General features: G+C 44.8%; 1 protein-coding gene across 5 annotated transcripts in view; it reads right to left on the bottom strand.

The window, feature by feature from the left end:
- Positions 1 to 19056, bottom strand: part of C9H14orf28 (chromosome 9 C14orf28 homolog) — a 28645-nt gene continuing 9589 nt past the window's right edge. For all 5 annotated transcript variants that reach the window (XM_068252162.1, XM_068252161.1, XM_068252164.1 and 2 more), the window contains 4 exons: positions 17116 to 17640; positions 16610 to 16699; positions 1854 to 1988; positions 1 to 591 (listed from right to left, as the gene is read on the bottom strand). In XM_068252162.1, the coding sequence (XP_068108263.1) occupies positions 408 to 591; positions 1854 to 1988; positions 16610 to 16699; positions 17116 to 17639 (933 nt within the window). In that variant the 5' untranslated portion in view covers position 17640 and the 3' untranslated portion in view covers positions 1 to 407. The remainder of the gene's footprint in view (positions 592 to 1853; positions 1989 to 16609; positions 16700 to 17115; positions 17641 to 19056) is intronic.

Genomic DNA, 19056 nt, shown 5'->3' with positions numbered 1-19056 from the left:
TTTAAGACACGATACAAAGCATAGTTTACTGTAAAAAAACAACAACCAATCAAAACGCTCAGATTGTCTGTTGATTAGACGTGTACGGTCACCCACAAATAAGCAGAAATGTTTTCCAGTCACTAACCAATCAGGCGTCCTGCCAAATCATGATCAGCTCCCAGAGCGGTTGCACCGTAGACATGTGGAGAAGACCCACCGATTTTTTAACCGTGAGAATCTGACTTATTTTCATCATTATCCTTGTTACATCCATGTTGTAGCTTTTACAATCCAGCCCCAGCTTTCTACTAAAATGTCCATTTTTCCATCTCGGTTTTGATTTTTTAGATAAAAAATAATAAATGATAAAACCCCAGTTTGTACAAAACGGATTTCAACAATCTAAAAATCCAATACTTCCTGGGTCATTTTTCAGCAGCTCGCACATAGACCAGCGATGACAGCAGCAGCAGCTCCGGAGGTTTATTTAACAGGATTAAGTTAACGTTCCTCAAGCCGTCGTAATGCATCCAGTAACCGTCAATCTGAAAAGCCGCTGAGTAGTGGTGCTCCTCCTTGTTGAAGAGCGTGGCGCCTTCCAACAGGTATCTGGGGAAAAAGTCACACGATGCGTCAGTCCAAGGCCCTGGGAATTAAGTTTAGCTTTGCCCCGAGCCCCTCTACCTCCAACACATTGAAAATAGAACAAAGAGACCACAGGAGCCCAAATAGCGCAACGTCATCCAATTAAATATTCAATCCAATTTCAATATTTTGAAAAAGAGAATTTATACTCAAAGGAAAGTTGTAGACAGAGGCCTAAACCCTAAAAACATCTTAACATCTATTTTACTACTTATCACAGTTAAAATGATACCACATATGCCGCATTTGACAGCTAATTGGGCATTTAAAGGGACCCTGAGCAGTGGGGTAAACTTAAAATTGGTACTCACCTGGGGCTCCCTCCAGCCCACCGCAGGCAGCGAGGTCCCCCGGCATCCTCCTGGCTCCGTCCTGGGCCCTTCTGGGGGCTCCGTTACCAGCGACACTCCCGCTGAGTGTCGTGCCTTGACCTCCTGACAGGCGACGCTTCTCCTTATCACGCCAGCCGGCGTGACAGTACTGCACATGCGCGTTTTTCTAACTATGAACCGCATATGCGCAGTACTGTCACGCCGGTAAATTCACACACACAGGCACACACTTAAAAATTAATAAAAGGAATCCTTTCCACTTCCATTCCCCCCCCCCCCCCCCATGAAAAAAAAACAAAAAAACAAAAAAAAAAAAAACCTTAAGAAATTACACCTATATTTCCGAAAAATGTATTGTCGCCATACATTGTTATGGGGACAGTTTAAAGAGACTCTGAAGTCTCTTTTTTCCCCAGATTTTCTCATATAATCCTGTTAAGCATTAATGCCCAAGTGAAATTGCCGCATCCCCTCTGCAGATGAATGATTGCTTACTGAAGAATAGCCCTGCAAAGCTCCCGGGCTCGCAAGGCTTTACCTCCTCAAAGAGGCAGAGCTTTAGGCTGTAGCTCTGCCTCCTTATCCACAGAAGAAGGTTTTATTTTAAAACTATAATGGCTGAAAACTAAGAAATAATTTTATCATTTTTTTCCCTATTAAAATGCATTTAGAATAAACTAATTCTTAACAAAATGTACTACCCACAGAAAGCCCAACTGGTGGTAAAAAAAAAAAAAACAAGGTAAATATAATTTAGTTGTGATAAGTAGTAATAAAGTTATTGGCGAATAAAAGGGTGGAGTGCTGACAGGTGAAAATTGCTCTGGTCCACTAGGGTAAAAACCCCTTCGGGGTGAAGTGGTTAAATAATCACTGTAATGATGTCATACTCACTTGTGATCAGTTAATTCCAAGTAATAAGGTACATAAGCCAGATCTTCGGATTTCCACTGTTCCATATTGATTATAACGAACGGAGGAGCTCCGTGGCAGAAAACCCTCTGGGAAAACTCTCTCAAACAGCCGCACCTGGATGAGACACACAACGGTTATCAGTTACCATGCTATGTAAACAGAACACAGATTGTGCTATTCACAGACTTGAGATAATCAGAGCATGATCTCCAATTCAAGAAAGGTGGCCATACAATGGTTGATTTCAGCCATCGATCGATTGATTCTATGAAATCGATCAGAAATCTATTCTATCAATCGATTTGATCTGACAGGATGGAAAATCTAGGTCGATCTGCTGCTGGCAGCAGATCAATGGCCCATAGAGTTGCATTGGCTCTAAAGGTGGCCATACACTGGCCCGATTCGCGGCCGTTTCGACAGCAGATTCGATCCTGGGATCGAATCTGCAGCCAATCGTTCGCGCTAAACGCACCCGCCGATCCGATTTCCTCCCGAAATCGGATCGGTCCGTCGATCGCGCTGTGCGGGAAATTACCGTCGATCGCCCGCGGGTAGGAAGCGCGTCGCTAGCGGCGGCCGATCCGATCAGGTATACATTACCTGACGCTGGCTCCCGGGCATCTTCTCTGCGTCTTCTCCGCATCTTCTCCGCGCTGCACCCGCTCCATCCCGGCGCTTCCTGTCACTGCAGTGACCAGGAAGTTCAAATAGAGGGCGCTCTATTTGAACTTCCTGGTCACGGAGTGACACAGAAAGCGCCGGGATGGAGCGGGTGCAGCGCGGAGAAGATGCCCGGGAGCCAGCATCAGGTAATGTATGCGCAGGAGGGGGGACAGGCGGCAGCGGCGGCTCCACAGATTGTGATCGGTTTCAGGCTGAAATCGATTCACAATCTGTTTGCAATAAAGGCAGCCATACGATCCCTCTCTGATCAGATTCGATCAGATAGGGATCTGTCAGCTGGTCGATCTAATGGCAAATCGACCAGTGTATGGCTACCTTAATGGTCCAATAATGCATATAGATCGATTTCCAACAGATTTCATTCTGTTGGAAATCTGTTCCTAGTGTGTGGCACACATCAGATAGATTCCTGTCAGATTCAACTTGACAGGCATCTGACAGAAATCTGATGGTCGAATCTGCTGCAAATCTATAAGTGTATGGCTACCCATAGATTTGCAGCAGATTAGACCATCAGATAGATTTGTCAGATGCCTGTCAAGTCAGGAGTCACATCTGACAAAAATCTATCTGATGTGTGCCACACACTAGAAACAGATTTCAGAATGAAATCTACTGGAAATCAATCTAAATGCATTATTGGACCATTAAGGGGCCCATACACTGGTCGATTTCAGCCACTGATTGATCGATTCTATAGAAAAATCGATCAAAAATTAATTCTATCAAATTCCCAGATCGATCGATTTGTGGCCAATTTCGATGGATTTTATCTGACAGAATGGAAAATCTATGTCGATCTGCTGCTGGCAGCAGATCCATGGCCCATAGAGTTGCATTGAATCTAATAGTCCAATAATGCATTTAGATCGATTTCCAATAGATTTCATTCTGAAATCGATTGGAAATCTGTTCCTAGTGTGTGGCACACAGATAGATTCCTGTCAGATTCAACTTGACAGGCAACTGACAGAAATCTATCTGATGGTCGAATCTGCTGCAAATCTATCAGTGTATGGCCACCTTTATGCTGGGAATACACGGCTCGATTCTGAGCCATTTAGATGGCTCGATAGATAATTTCCAACATGTCCGATCTCCCGCCCAATCCTTTCCGCGCTCGATTCTGCATGGAGGACAATGGGAAAAGATAAGAAAAACGAATGGAAGATGAGAGGAATCGAGCAGCAAAATCGACCCATGTATTCCCAGCATTAGATCCAATGCAACTCTATGGGCCATGGATCTGCTGCCAGCAGCTGACTGACCTAGATTTTCCACCCAATCAGATAGATCAAGTCGGCCGCAAATCGATCAGATAATTTGATAGAACCGATTGCCGATCGATCAATTCCATTGAATTGATCGACCGATAGATGGCTGAAATCGACCAGTGTATGGGCCCCTTTATAGTGGTATCAAACTGAAAAGGAAAAAAAAAAATCCCCTAGGAGGTACTTCTCTGCGGAGGAATTCCTAACGAGGCTTCTCTCCTCCTCCTCCGCCTTGTTCCATTGATGGGACCCTCAAAAGTCTGCTTGTTGATGCCTCACACATGCGCTCTAGCTCCATCCTGCTTGGCTTTTTTCGGAAGTTGCTGGGCCAGATTGGGTCTGCACTACTGCACAGGCATGAGCTGTCCATGCAGTAGCATGGACCCAAATCGGGCTAGGCTATTTCCACCGGAGCCAAAGCAGGACAGTGGTAGTGAGCATATCCAGAGGACACAGCGCTAGCAGGGCCGGCGCTACCATAGAGGCAAAGGAGGCAGCTGCCCCAGTGCCCCATAGCTTGTAGGGGCCCCCAGTGGCTACAAGAGGAAAAAAAAAAATTTCAAATCGACCTTATAGTTCCTGAGAAAATCGATTTTAAAGAGACTCTGTAACATTAAAAAGATCCCCTGGGGGGTACTCACCTCGGGTGGGGGAAGCCTCAGGTTCCTAATGAGGCGTCCCACGCCGTCCTCTGTCCCACGGGGGTCTCGCTGCAGCCCTCCAAACAGCCGGCGACAGGCCCGACTGTTCAATTCAATATTTACCTTTGAAGGCTCCAGCGGGGGCGCTGTGGCTGCTTTCGCTCCGAAGGAGGCGGAAATACCCGATCTCAGTCGGGTCCGCTCTACTGCGCAGGCGCCGGAGACCTGCGCCTGCGCAGTAGAGCGGACCTGACGGCGATCGGGTATTTCCGCCTCCTTCGGAGCCGACAGCTGCCAGAGCGCCTGCGCAGGAGCCAGGAAGGTAAATATTACGTCACCGCTGTACGGAGGGCTACAGCGAGACCCCCGAGGGACGGCAGACGGCGTGGGAAGCCTCATTAGGATCCTGAGGCTTCCACCATCCGAGGTGAGTACCCCCCAGGGGACGTTTTGTCGTTACAGATCCTCTTTAAAGTTTCAAAGGGAAAAAAAATACACATTTAAAAACCAGCCGACTTTAATGGTTAATAGCAAATCCACCTTAAATTCTAGAATCCCTAAATTTGCAGGATATGTTAAGGAGATCATTGGGAATAAGAGGAAAAAACAATTTTTCAAAAAGACCTTATAGTTTTGAGAAAAATCGATTTTAAAGTTTTGAAGGAAAAAAGTATACTTTTAAATGCGGTAAATGTCACTTTTAGTACCTAACGGTAGTGTAATTTTACATGTATCAAAAGAAAGGGCAATAAATTTCCTGACAGGGTTTCCAGGGGATCCATTCGCAGCCGCAGCGCTTTGGCCAGGGATCGCTATACAGCCGCAATATGGCTATATGAAGATCCCTGGCATTTTTTTCCTATTTTCCCAATTTTTTTTTTTTTTTTTAGAGTGTGGGAATTTTTTTTTTTTTTAATTATGTGGGGTTCCCCCTCCTGAAACTTTTTAACTTCTTGTCCTCCATGCAGGCTGGGGTAGCCAGAATGTGGAGCTCCAACCGATTGGAACTTCACACCCTGACTATACCAGCTGCAAAAAAGGTCCCTTAATGTCAATTTTTGCTCCAGGGTATCTGTTGGGGGGGGGGGGGGGGGGGGGGGGGGTCAGGTTTATTTTGCCCTGGGGCCCCATTGTTGCTTAAACCGGCCCTGAGCGCTAGAATGGGACTGTGGACGACGATGGAGGAAGCCTCTTAAGGGGGGAGGCGGGAGGATAAAGTCTCAATATGTAGACAAGATAAGGTAAAAAGACAGTGGGAGCCTAACATTATGCGGGGTGGAGAGGGGGGTGGAGACAGTGTAAAGATTAAGGAGGTTGGTAAAACTTCAAGTAGCCTATTTCGTGTAAACAAAATTGGTAAATGTGTTGGTAAAAATATAAAGTGCATGGTAACCAATGCTCGGAGCCTTGCAAATAAAATAGACGAACTAGAGTTCATTCTGAATGACAAAGGCTATGACATTGTGGGAATAACCGAGACATGGATGGATGAAAGCCATGACTGGATAGTTAATTTAAAAGGATACAATGTGTTTAGGAGGGATAGAACAGGGAAAAAAGGTGGAGGGGTTTGTCTCTTTGTTAAGAATTCTTTTACAGCTGTCCTCAACGATGAGATGGAGGAAGATTGCGAAGATGTGGAGTCCGTTTGGGTAAATATTCATGGTGGAAATAAAAGTTGCCAATTGCTTATTGGGGTATGCTACAGACCACCTCTTATTAATGAAGCTGCAGAACTGCGATTACTACAGCAGATTGAAAAAGCTGCAAGTAAAAACGAGGTCATAATTATGGGCGACTTCAACTTTCCAGACATTGACTGGGGTATTGAGGCTACCCATTCTGGTAAAAGCAGCAGATTTCTGACAGCACTACAGGACAATTACTTGACTCAAATGGTAACGGAACCAACTAGGGGGAATGCGTTACTGGATCTGATCATTTCTAATAGACCAGATAATGTATCAAATGTGCAGGTTCAAGAACATTTGGGAAATAGTGATCACAACATGATAACGTTTGATCTGGTGACTGATAGGCCACGGGGCAGCGGGACCACTAAAACTATGAATTTTAGAAAAGCAAAGTTCAATCAAATTAGGCAGGCACTAAGTTTGGTGAACTGGGATAATGTACTACAAGGGGACGACACTGAAGGGAAATGGCAAGCTTTTAAACGTATTCTCAATCAATATTGTAGTATGTATATCCCATATGGAAACAAAATGTCTAGGAATAAAAAAAGGCCTCTATGGATGAATAGAAAGGTTAGGGATAAAATGAAGAGGAAAAAGAATGCCTATAAGGTCCTAAAACAGGAGGGGACTGAGGCTGCACTAAGCAATTATAAGGAGGGCAATAAAAATTGTAAAAAAGAAATTAGGCTGGCAAAGATCGAAGCTGAAAATCAAATCGCTAGGGATATCAAATCTAACCCAAAAAAGTTTTACAAGTACATCAACTCTAAAAAAAGAAAGGTTGACTGTATAGGAATCCTAAAGGATGAGGGTGGGAACTCGATGGTGGACGACCAAGGTAAGGCAGAGTTATTAAATGCTTTCTTTGCTTCAGTCTTCACAAAGGAAACAGCACTGTTGCAAATTACAGAGGCAGAAGAGTCTCAATCTTCTAACTGTAATATTAAATACTTAACGCAGGAAGAAGTAAAGGCAAGACTAAATAAATTAAAAATAGACAAGGCACCTGGCCCGGATGGCATGCATCCTCGGGTCCTAAGAGAATTAAGTTCAGTTATAGCTAAGCCCCTTTATCTTATCTTTTGTGACTCTCTTGCAACTAGCAGAGTCCCAATGGATTGGCGTACAGCCCACGTTTTCCCATTATTTAAGAAGGGCAAAAAATCTGATCCAGGAAATTATAGACCTGTAAGCTTAACATCAGTTGTATGCAAACTATTTGAGGGGTTACTAAGAGATACTATACATGACTTCATAGTAGAAAATAATCTTATTTCTCAGCATCAACATGGGTTTACTAAAGACAGGTCCTGTTTGACTAACATGCTCAGCTTTTATGAGGTAGTAAATGCTAATATGGATATTGGGAATGCTGTAGATGTGATATACTTGGACTTTGCAAAGGCCTTCGACACTGTTCCCCACAGAAGTCTGGTGCAAAAGTTGAGGATGCAAGGACTGGGGAAGAGTTTGTGTGCATGGATAGGGAACTGGCTAATGGACAGAAAACAAAGAGTTGTGGTCAATGGATCGTACTCAAAATGGGAGACTGTTAGCAGTGGGGTCCCACAGGGGTCTGTACTGGGTCCAGTGCTCTTCAATTTATTTATTAATGACCTAGTAGATGCAGTAGTGAGCAATGTTGCTATTTTTGCAGATGATACAAAATTGTGCAGAATCATCAACTCTCAGGAAGATAGTGTCATATTGCAACAGGATCTGGATAGGATGGCTATATGGGCACATACATGGCAGATGAAATTCAATGTTGACAAATGTAAAGTCATGCATTTTGGTCGTACCAATGGTCTAGCACCATACAAAATAAATGGGATACAGTTGGGAACATCAAACTTGGAGAAGGACTTAGGAGTACTCATCGACAACAAGTTAAATAATCGTACTCAATGCCAAGCCGCTGCAGCTAAAGCGAACAAAATTTTGGGATGCATTAAAAGGGAAATAAAAACTCGAGATGCTAGCATAATATTGCCCCTGTTTAACTCTCTAGTAAGGCCACATCTGGAATATGGAATTCAGTTCTGGGCACCACATTACAAAAAAACAGGAGTTAGCTCACCTGGTAACGACATTTTAAGTAACACTCCAGGACAGGTATACATTGAGACTTGGCTCCTCCCAGGAACAGGAAATATCCTTCAGCCTCTCTATAAATCAAACAAGGACCAAGGGTCAGGCAGTATAATATAAAGGAACAGGAACAATATACTCAACATAACCCTATTATATTACATTTACATACATATAACATATAACATAACATGTATATCATGCAATACTTGATATATATGGGGGTGGGTACCCCCACCTGTCCTGGAGTGTTACTTAAAATGTCGTTACCAGGTGAGCTAACTCCTGGTTTTTCCAATAACACTCCAGGACAGGTATACATTGAGATGATAAGCAAGAAATCAATCACCAACCTCAGGGTGGGCTAACTGCCTTTAAGACAGTTCTTCCGAAGTCTTGATCGGACTCTGTTATTCGGTCCAATCGATAGTGCCTCATGAATGTTCCCAGATTCTTCCAGGTCGCCGCCTTGCAGATATTCAACGGTGATGTACCTGCCCTGTAAGCCCACGTAGTTGCGGCTGCCCTGGTGGAATGGGCCCTTAAGTTTTCTGGAGGATCCTTACCCATAATGCTGTATGCTTGTATGATGCAATCCTTTATCCATTTGGCAATGGTCTTTGTGGAGGTTTTTAATCCTTTGGATTTGCCTGTATAGTTGATGAATAACGACTCTGATTTTCTGAACTCTTTCACTTTTTCTAGGTAAGACATTAGATTTTCTCTAACATCTAATTTATGCTGTTTACTTTCTTTTTCCGTTTTTGCGTCTCTGCAGAAAGAAGGTAGTATTATCTCTTGTGTTCTGTGGAACATGTCTCCCACCTTTGGCAGGAATTCCGGGCTTGTTCTAAGAACGACGCGATCGTCAAAGAAAGAGCAGTATGGTTCTTTACATGATAGTGCGTGTAGTTCACTAATCCGTCTAGCAGACGTAATCGCTACTAGAAATACTGTTTTCAGAGTACACATCCTTAGAGAATCCTCATCAAATTCATCAGATGTCAATGCCTGCAAGACTAAAGATAGATCCCACTTTGGGAACTGTCTGACTCTTACTGGTCTATTCCTTTCCACCGATTTGACAAATCGAATAATTAGAGGGTCTAATGCTAATTTCTTATCTAAATAAACTGATAAAGCGGATATCTGGACCTTAATTGTGCTTAAGGCCAGTCCTTTCTCTACTCCCTCTTGCAGAAATTCTAAAATTGTTGCCATTTCTGTTGATTGGAAGTTTGAGTTTTCTAACCATAAATTAAAAGTCTTCCAGTACTTCTGGTATATTAAACGAGTATTCTCTTTCCTACTCTTTAACAGAGTATTCACTACTCTTGAAGACAATCCCTTACTTTCAAGGACTGCCCTCTCAGATACCACGCTGTAAGTTTCCATTTTCCTAGATTGGTCACAGCCTGGTCTTGTACCTGTATCATATTTTCTGATAACGGTATTTCCCATGGTTGCTTCATTAACATTGAGAGGAGAAGCGGATACCAGGCCCTCTTGGGCCAATTCGGGGCAATTAGTATCATTTGGCACTGTGACTTCATTAATTTTTGAAGTACCAGGGAAATCAAATTTAACGGTGGGAATGCATACAGTAAACTCTGATTCCAGTTCTGCGCCAGAGCATCGATTGCTAATGGACTGTCCATGACATTGAGGGAATAAAACTGTTCGCACTTTCTGTTGGCCTTGTTCGCAAATAAATCTATTTGTGGTTGTCCCCAATTGCTCACTATTGTCTGAAATAAATTTTGATTGAGGGACCATTCTGTATTTGAGGTCTGTACCCTGCTCAATTGATCCGCCAGAACGTTTAATTCCCCTTTCAAGTGTACTGCCGTTAGGGATAGTAACTCGAGTTCTGCTATATCCAGGATCTCCATAGTTAGAAATAGTAATCTTTTGGATCTCGTGCCCCCCTGGCGATTCAGATACGAGACAACCGTCGAGTTGTCTGACTGAATCTGAACATGAGATGACCTTAGAATATGTATCGTGCTGATTAGAGCCATCTTTACTGTCATTAGTTCCCTGAAGTTCGATGAGTGTTCTGCCATCGTTTGACTCCATACGCCCTGAACCTGAAAAGTGTCCACGTGGGCTCCCCATCCTGACAGACTTGCGTCTGTCGTTAGGATCTTTTGAATAGGTAACGACCATAGTCTGCCTTGGGTGAGATGCTGCAATGTTTGCCACCACTCCAAACTGGCCTTCGTTTGGGAATCCACTGTCACTTTGCTGTCTAGTGTCTCTTGATGCTTGTCCCATTGGGTCAACATCCATGACTGCAAAATCCTGGTATGTTTCAGCGCCCACTGGATTGCTGGCGCTGCTGAAGACAGCAGGCCGAGGAGTCGCATAATTTGTCTGATTGTCACTGATTGGTGTGCACAAAATGTACTCACTTCGGATACAATCTTTTGTATTTTTTCTTGTGGAAGAAAAATTTTCTGTTTCACTGAGTCTATTACAAACCCCAGGAATAAAATTTCCTGAGTTGGAGTAAGCTGCGATTTCTCTTTGCTCACAATCCAGCCTGCCTCTTGTAACTGCACTAGTACAGTCCGTTTGTGTTCCTCTAGTTCTTCTAAAGTTTTTGCTAGAATTAGTAGGTCGTCTAGGTAAGGAATTATAATAATTCCTCTTTTGTGTATTGCTGCGATTAGTTCTCCCATCACTTTCGTGAAGATTCTGGGGGCCGATGTTATGCCAAATGGGAGGCAGCGAAATTGTAAATGCTGAACCTCCTTTTCCATCTGCACTGCAAACCTCAGAAACTTTTGTGAATTTAGTTCTATTGGTATGTGCCAGTAAGCGTCTTGCAGATCTACACTTGCCATAAAGCCATCTGGTATCAGTAGATTCTTTATGGAATAAATGGATTCCATCCGAAACTTTTCGTATCTTATGTATGGATTGATTGGTTTTAAATTGAGAATTATTCTGTATTTCCCTGACGGTTTCTGAACCAGGAATACTTTTGAGTAGAAGCCTTCGCCTCTTTGCATCACTGGAACTACTGATACCACCTGCCTTTGTAGCATATCTGTGATGATCTCCTTTAATGCCTCCTGATGTTGAGGCAACAGTAATCTCTTGGTTATCACAAACTTTTTTGGAGGTCTTGTGTTGAAAGCTATATGATAACCCCTCTTTATTAGATCTATAATAAACGGGCTTTTTGTTATCTGCTTCCAATGTGGAAGGAAATAGCCCAATCTTCCTCCCACTTTTAGCGTGTCATTGTTTATTTTGCGTGTATGGAGTTTTGAAACTTGGTCCCGGCTTTTTTTGATCTTTATTGAAGGACCAATTTCTTCTTTTGTTTTGCATTTCAGGTTTGTCTGTCTGTCTGTTCTGACGAAAAAACCTTTTCCCAGTTTTAAACTGCCTTTTTTTCGGAAATGATTTTTTCTTATTGGCGGTTCTTTCAAGAACCTCATCCAACTCTGGCCCAAAGAGAGTGTCCCCTACTACCGGAATGGCACAAACTCTATTTTTTGAAGCCATGCTACCATGCCAGGTCTTAATCCACAGATTTCTTCTGGCTACATTAGAAATCCCTGCTGCCTTAGCTGTCAGTCTTATAGATTCTGACGCAGCATCAATTATATAGGCAATTGCCTTATGCATCACAGTCATTGAACTAATGATCTGGTCTTTAGGTGCACCCTTATTGATATTATCTTCTAATTGTTGCATCCATAGCGCGAGCATTCTTGCTACGCAGGTTGTTGCAGCTGAAGGCCTAAAGTTGGCACAAATTGCAGGCCACAACCTTTTTAATGCATATTCAATCTTTTTATCTGATTGATCTTTTAAGTGACCAAGATCTTCAAATGCCAGTTCATCATCCTTATTAACTTGTGAAAATGCTGAGTCTAGTTTAGGGCTTTTGTCCCACATTTTACAGTCCTCATCTGAAAAGGGAAAACGTCTCTTGAATCCTCTGGACATAAATAACTTTTTGTCTGGATTTTTCCATTGACTTGAAATTAAATTTTTTGTTGTCTGATGTACTGGAAAATTCAACTCTTGCGGATTTTCCATACCTTCATATAATTTATCATGTAGAGAACTAGGTTCAGTACTTGCTTTATTTAAATTTAAATCTTCATATATTGCTGTTAATAGCATTTCAGTTTCAGCCACAGGAAATTTAAACTTAGAGGGTTTATTTTCCATTTCCTGTGCTTCAACAGAACTTGCCGAAACGTCATCATTATCGCTAATTTCTTCCTCCTCTGATAGGATAATTGGTTTATTAGTTTTAGTAGTAGCTTTCTTATGCGTAACCGCTTCAGGTACTTTAATATGAGCGACCTGATCGGAATCTTCAGCTGGTGTGTCTGTTTTGGAAGGAGTTGCACTAGCTCTAAATTCTTTAAGTGTGTCTTTTAGATCTTGCCTCAGAGCCTGAATATCTCTCTGAGAGGCAGATTCTTGTTTCATTACTTTGTAGGTACAATCCTTGCATAAAATTTTTGTTGATGCAGGATTGACCTTTGTATTGCACACAGGGCACCGTTTAGTGGTCTTTGCAGGGTCAGGTACATTTGTAGAAGTGCCCTGAAATACACACAAAAAAACATAAAGCTAATTGTGTCCTGCAAAAATACCATGTGAAGTAAATCAATATTTATCTATAGGTTTTAACCTATACCAATATGACTAAGCAAAAGTTATATGCAATATACTGATTAATAACATAAGTCTGCATAAGTTAAACTTTTTCAGAAGTTTCTCATTAACACAATATGCACTTCAAAGTCAATATAAGCCTATGTATGCAAAAACATAAAAATAATGCTTAATAGGTAATACATCATTGCATAGCCACAGCCTATGCTTGTAATGCACCCTTTGCAATATAGGCACCATGCAGCCAAACTTTCCATGCTGCGTACGGTTGAATGCTCCCACAAGAGTCACCACCGCTGCCCGGGTCCCAGCAGAGCAATCTTACCTTTCCTGGCTCCTGCTCTATCTCAGACATCCTTCCGTGCTGCGAGACGCCGAGATTCAGACCAACTGGGACTCCGGGCGGCCGCACCTCTTCACCCGGCGATGCGGAAGTGACGTCACGCGACCCGGAAGTACTCTCCGAGGTCGCGGCCGGAAGACTTCCGCTTTACGCCTCCGCCATGCGCATCATCCGGACGCCAACTTCCCTGCCGCTGCCTCCGCGTGGTGCGTCTTCGGTGCGGCCCTTCCTGAAGCGCTGCCTTCTCACCCCAGGCCGACCAACAGGGTGAAACATCCGGGCTGGGAACTGCAACCAGAACGGCAACCCCACAGGTAACTCCCAGCTCCAGCAGATCCTCTGTAGGTAGCAGGATCCACTGTGTGCCAACACCTTCCCTAGCCACCCAGGCTCTCCGGGACAGCGAGCACATAGAGAGACCTGGTTCCTGGACCAGGAAATATCCAATACTGCCTGACCCTTGGTCCTTGTTTGATTTATAGAGAGGCTGAAGGATATTTCCTGTTCCTGGGAGGAGCCAAGTCTCAATGTATACCTGTCCTGGAGTGTTATTGGAAAAAGATATTGCAGTTTTAGAGCAGGTGCAGAGACGAGCTACAAAATTGATACGTGGGATGGAAGGTCTCGCTTACCAAGAAAGGTTAGATAAACTGGGTTTATTTAGTCTAGAGAAAAGACGCCTTAGAGGAGATCTAATTAACATGTATAAATACATTAGAGGGCAATATAATAGCTTGGCGGATGAGCTTTTTGTCCCTAGGCCTTCTCAAAGGACTAGAGGACATGAGCTGCGCATGGAGGAAAAACGTTTTAGCCATTTATTTAGGAAAGGGTTCTTTACAGTAAGAGTGGTTAAGATGTGGAATGCATTGCCACAGGAAGTCGTTATGGCAAACTCTATACCTGCATTTAAAGGGGGCTTAGATGCTTTCCTTGCGTTGAAAGACATCCATGGCTACAATTACTAGGTTATGCCTAATGATGTTGATCCAGGGATTTTATCTGATTGCCATCTGGAGTCGGGAAGGAATTTTTCCCATTTGGGGCTAATTGGACCATGCCTGGTGGGGTTTTTTTTCGCCTTCCTCTGGATCAACAGGGGTATGTGGGGGACGGGCTGGAGTTGTACTTTGTACTGGTTGAACTCGATGGACGTATGTCTTTTTTCAGCCAAAATAACTATGTAACTATGTAACCAGAGGCTTCCCCCTCCCAAGCCAGCAGGTTTCAGCATACTGCAATCAAACGATGGAAAGGGGAAATGTGAGGTTTCCTGAGACTTAACGTACATTACAGCCCGCACGCAGGGGCATAAACAGCAGGAAGAGGGCCCAGAACTGTGGGGGACCCCCATCTACTAACTTTCCCTCCCTCCGATACAGGGAACCAATACTTCAGATCAGGTGTTTTTGTGGCTACACTTGTTATGGGTATGAATATCATGATGACCACACTGTTTTATGACCCTTGTGAGCTGGGCCTCAAGGCCATGAAGGGCAACAAGGGGTGACAAGGGAATGGTTGTGAACATTAACCTCCTTGCAACCGTCTAACGCCAATTGGCGGCTGCAAGGTGGCTCCCCCAGGACCGTTTAATGCCGACTGGCATCAAGTCAAGGAGGAGATTAGCGGTGATCGAGCATCCCCGCTCCGTCAACAGTCCGCCAGCAGTGTTGTTACTGGCAGACTAAAAAATAAACCAGACAGACATTTGTTTTCGTTGTACAGAGCAGCGATCTACCGCAGCGCTGTACTGGGGCAGCCCTGTCACTTGGCTGGCCCCTGGAGCGTCTCTACGGGATCCCCTCTCATAGGCTGATGCCTATGAGAGAGGATCGCCCTGCTTGGCCAACAGGGAGAGGGAGGGTATAGGGGGGAAAAAATACAATACACACTTTTAATAAAAAAATAAATAGAAAAAAAAAAATCCTGCAGCGCGATCAGAGCCACACCAACAGAAAACCCTGTTGGTGGGCAGAAAAGGGGCGCAGACTCATTTGTCTGCTAAGTTGCATCTCCGTGCAGCACAATGTTAAAGCTGCAGTGTGCTAAATTGTTAAAAAAAAATAATAATAGCCTGGTCATTACGGGGGTGGGGGGTGGGAGAGACGCTTGGGGGCTGGGTTAAGCCTGTGGTCCTTAAAGGGAACCTAAACTGAGAGGGATATGGATGTTTCCTTTTAAACAATACCAGTTGCCTGGCAGTCCTGCTGATCTCTTTGACTGCAGTAGTGTCTGAATCACAGACCTGAAACAAGCGTGCAGCTAATCCAGTCTGACTTCAGTCAGAGCACCTGATCTGCATGCTTGTTGAGGAGCTGTGGCTAAGGGCCCGTTTCCACTATGGCGAATCTGCACGCAGATTCGCATAGCCAATACAAGTGGATGGGCCTGTTTCCACTTGTCAGTTTTCCTGTGCAGGATTTTTCTGCAAGGCAGAGCCCTCAGAATTCGCTTGCGTGCGGAATGCAGGCGAATTGCACGCAATGTATTTAATAGGGAAATCGCGTGCGGTTTTGGCATGCGCTTTTTCCCGCGATTTCGCATATAAACTAATGTAAATTCACACAGGCAGTGACATGGTTAAAAATCGCATTTACCCTACCCTATGCGAAATCGAATGCGAAATCGCGGCAAAAACCGCATGCGGAATCGCACCCGCATGCGATTTCGTCAGCGGTGATTATGCGGCGATTTTGCACCGCAATAGTGGAAACGGGCCCTAAAGGAGACAGGATCAGCAGGAGAGTCAGGCAACTGGTATTTTTTTTTAACCACTTAAGTACCAGCAGGCTCTGCCCCCTTAAGGACCAGAGACCGGCAGTACAATAACGACGGAATACCAACGAATCGCCGCACATACCCGCCGCGATCCTCAGGACATACACTTTGGAGTCATGTGAGCCGGTCAGGGGCCGCTTTCATTGGCTCCTGACCGTGTCCATCAATGTAAGCCTATGGGACTTGCTTACATTGATAGGCAGGGCCAGGAGCTAATGAAATCGCCTCCTGACCGGCTCACAGGAACTCTGCCATCATAGAGACGGGCAGAGCAAGTGAGCTGCGACAGGACATGGCGGGGATTCAGCAGCGAGATCAACGGAAACGGCAGATGCGCGCAGCGGCGGCTGATTGAAATCTATGCCCTGCCAGCCAGGTGACCACCAAAACAGGGCGTAGATTTCAATCACCTTGGTCCTTAAGTAGTTAAAAGGAAAAATCCATATCCTGCTCAGTTTAGGTTCCCTTTAAGGTGGTTAAAGAGGCCCCATGACTTGTAATTACGCCTCTGCATGCATGTGAAATGTCCACCATTCCCACAAGGCCCAATCTAGCAGCGGCCACATCTTACCCTTTCTCCTCACATATTTCAATCCTAGAGCAGAACAGCTCGTCCACCGCCATCTGTATGAGGTCTCCGTTTGGGATTTCATGGGGAGGGCTGAAAGGATAAACAAACAGCAATGTTACACTCAGTTGCCCGCTCATACACCGCAGGCCGGTTCCTATTGCATTAAACATGAAATCTCTCGGGAATCGGCTTTGTGACCCCTATCCGCTGCCTCACCACCCCCTAATGTAAAATATAACCGCCGTTGTCCTGTGCAGTATACGTTACCTGTGGTGTCCGCTGCTTGTTCCGTGCACAAGCGCCACACAATGCTGCCGGCATAACGTAGGCGCGTGTGTGATGTATGCACCGGCAACCACGTGAGGCTTGTGTACGTGGAAGGTAAAGTATACTGCATGGGGGGGGGGGGGGGGGGGACCAGCGCCGGGGGCTCCGTCACTTGCCCAGATATTGCACGCCGTTGCCGATGTGCACCCGAGCCTCTAATTGCTCCGATATTGGCTTACTTGATAAGAATAGTCTGCAGGTGACTCTCATGTACACGGATGGGGCACTGTGTGTTGGAGCAGTAGCTCTCCTGCACTGTGGCCATAAGATGCTCCAGGTTCCTGGTAAAGTTCTCATGTTCATTCCCGAACAAGTCAATCTCTAAAGAAGCTTTGTGGACTCCAGACTTATACTGCTTCTTCTCCATCTTGTCCCAGATCCACAACAGCTTGACGGAGGTGAAGCTGCAGGTGTCCATCAGATGCAGGAAGCACTCAACAAACTCCCGGCCCAGGTAGTGCGAGAGTTCCCGGGGGAAGTTGTTGTTCTCACGTAAGATAACATAGAGGAGCATCAAGAAGCCATCAATGGTGCAGGTGTTCTTCAGTGTAATCTCCACGTAAAAGGGCATACAAGAGATGGCTTTACGGCCAGCTTTTATGGTGAACACGCCTCCCCACGGCAGCACTGGCCTCCAGAAGTAGCGATCGTGATCGATGTTATTTTTGATAGATGCTTTGATTTCCTGAAACAATGTCTTCATCCTGCAGATTGAGAGACAGAGCGGTGCTGGTCAGTTACAGGAAGGTTGGTGTTTCAGGACTGAAGGCAGAAAATAAGCTGCCCCGAGCACAACCGAATGATGATGTCATTTCTGTCTATTCTGCAATCTCTTTTGTAATGTGACAACTAGCGTTGGGCGCTACAAGTACGTAGCTACTCGCAATCGAAATTTTATTTCGATGGCGCTCACCGCAGCAGAGGGGGTAACTTACCTATGCCGTGGCCTATAGCTGATGCATTCCACCCGTGTTCTACGCATCTCCACTACTTCCTCCTTTCAGGTGGAGTTGTGTGGACCGTGGGTGGAACGCATCAGCTATAGGTGGCATAGGTAAGTTAAACTCCCCCACACTGCTGCAGCCAGAAATATCGAATTTAAATTTCGATAACAAGTAGTTACGAACTCGTAGCGCCCAACCCTAGTGACAACCACTATAAATACTTCAAGAAAACTTGAACTAAGGAATATGGAAAAGGGTTTCAACTCTTGATGGTTACCCGTAACCTCCAAGTTTCTGTAAATGAGAGAAACAAGGAGCCCAATGGTGCGATATCGCTGAACAAGTGGATATATTAGGAACTTGCAACCACCGTATGAGCCTGCGGGGAAATAACAGTTCTCGCTCAGTATCCCAGGACCACAGGTGCAGATGCTAGTTGGTCACTCTCCTCTATAGTACTGAAGACACAAGGTCTTCGTAACAATAGACCCCAAAGGGCATATACACGCCATGCAATTTTCCCACTAGGTCGATGGATCAATCAATCATTTCCAGCATGTTCAATTTGATTTCCATCGAGAAAGTGATTGATTTTGTGTAGTACGGACCTCAAATCGATCCTTTTTTCGAACGGAAGCAGATCAGACATAATGAAAATTATAAATCAATCTGTCAACCTGTGAGGTTACAGAAGAACAGAGAAGGGGTAAACCTTCAAAACCCAAATCCACAAATATTATGGTGCAGTAATTAAAAATGGTTAATAAGATGCAAATTATTTTGAGCTGATACAACTTTTATGTTAAAGAGACTCTGTACCCAAAAATTGCCCCTGAGGGGTACTCACCTCGGGTGCGGGAAGCCTCTGGATCCTATCAAGGCTTCCCCCGTCCTCCTCTGTCCCAAGGTGGTCTCGCTCTGGCCCTCGGAACACACAGCCGATAATTTGCCAGGCTGTGCAATATTTACCTTCCCCGGCTCCAGCTGGGGCGCGGTTGTGGCTCTCGGCTCAGAAATAGGCGTAAATAGCCGATTTCAGTCGGGTCCGCTCTACTGTGCAGGCGACTTGCGCATCAGAGCGGACCCCACTGGGATCGGCTATTTCCGAGCCGAGAGCCGCTACTGCGCCTGCGCTGGAGCCGAGAAGGTAAGTATTTACATGGCCGCCATTCGGGG

The sequence above is a fragment of the Hyperolius riggenbachi genome, chromosome 9, assembly GCF_040937935.1.
Source record: "Hyperolius riggenbachi isolate aHypRig1 chromosome 9, aHypRig1.pri, whole genome shotgun sequence".
Lineage (NCBI taxonomy): Eukaryota > Metazoa > Chordata > Amphibia > Anura > Hyperoliidae > Hyperolius > Hyperolius riggenbachi.
The sequence above is the reverse complement of the archived record's forward strand: the minus strand, read 5'-3'. Positions and strand labels throughout refer to the sequence as shown.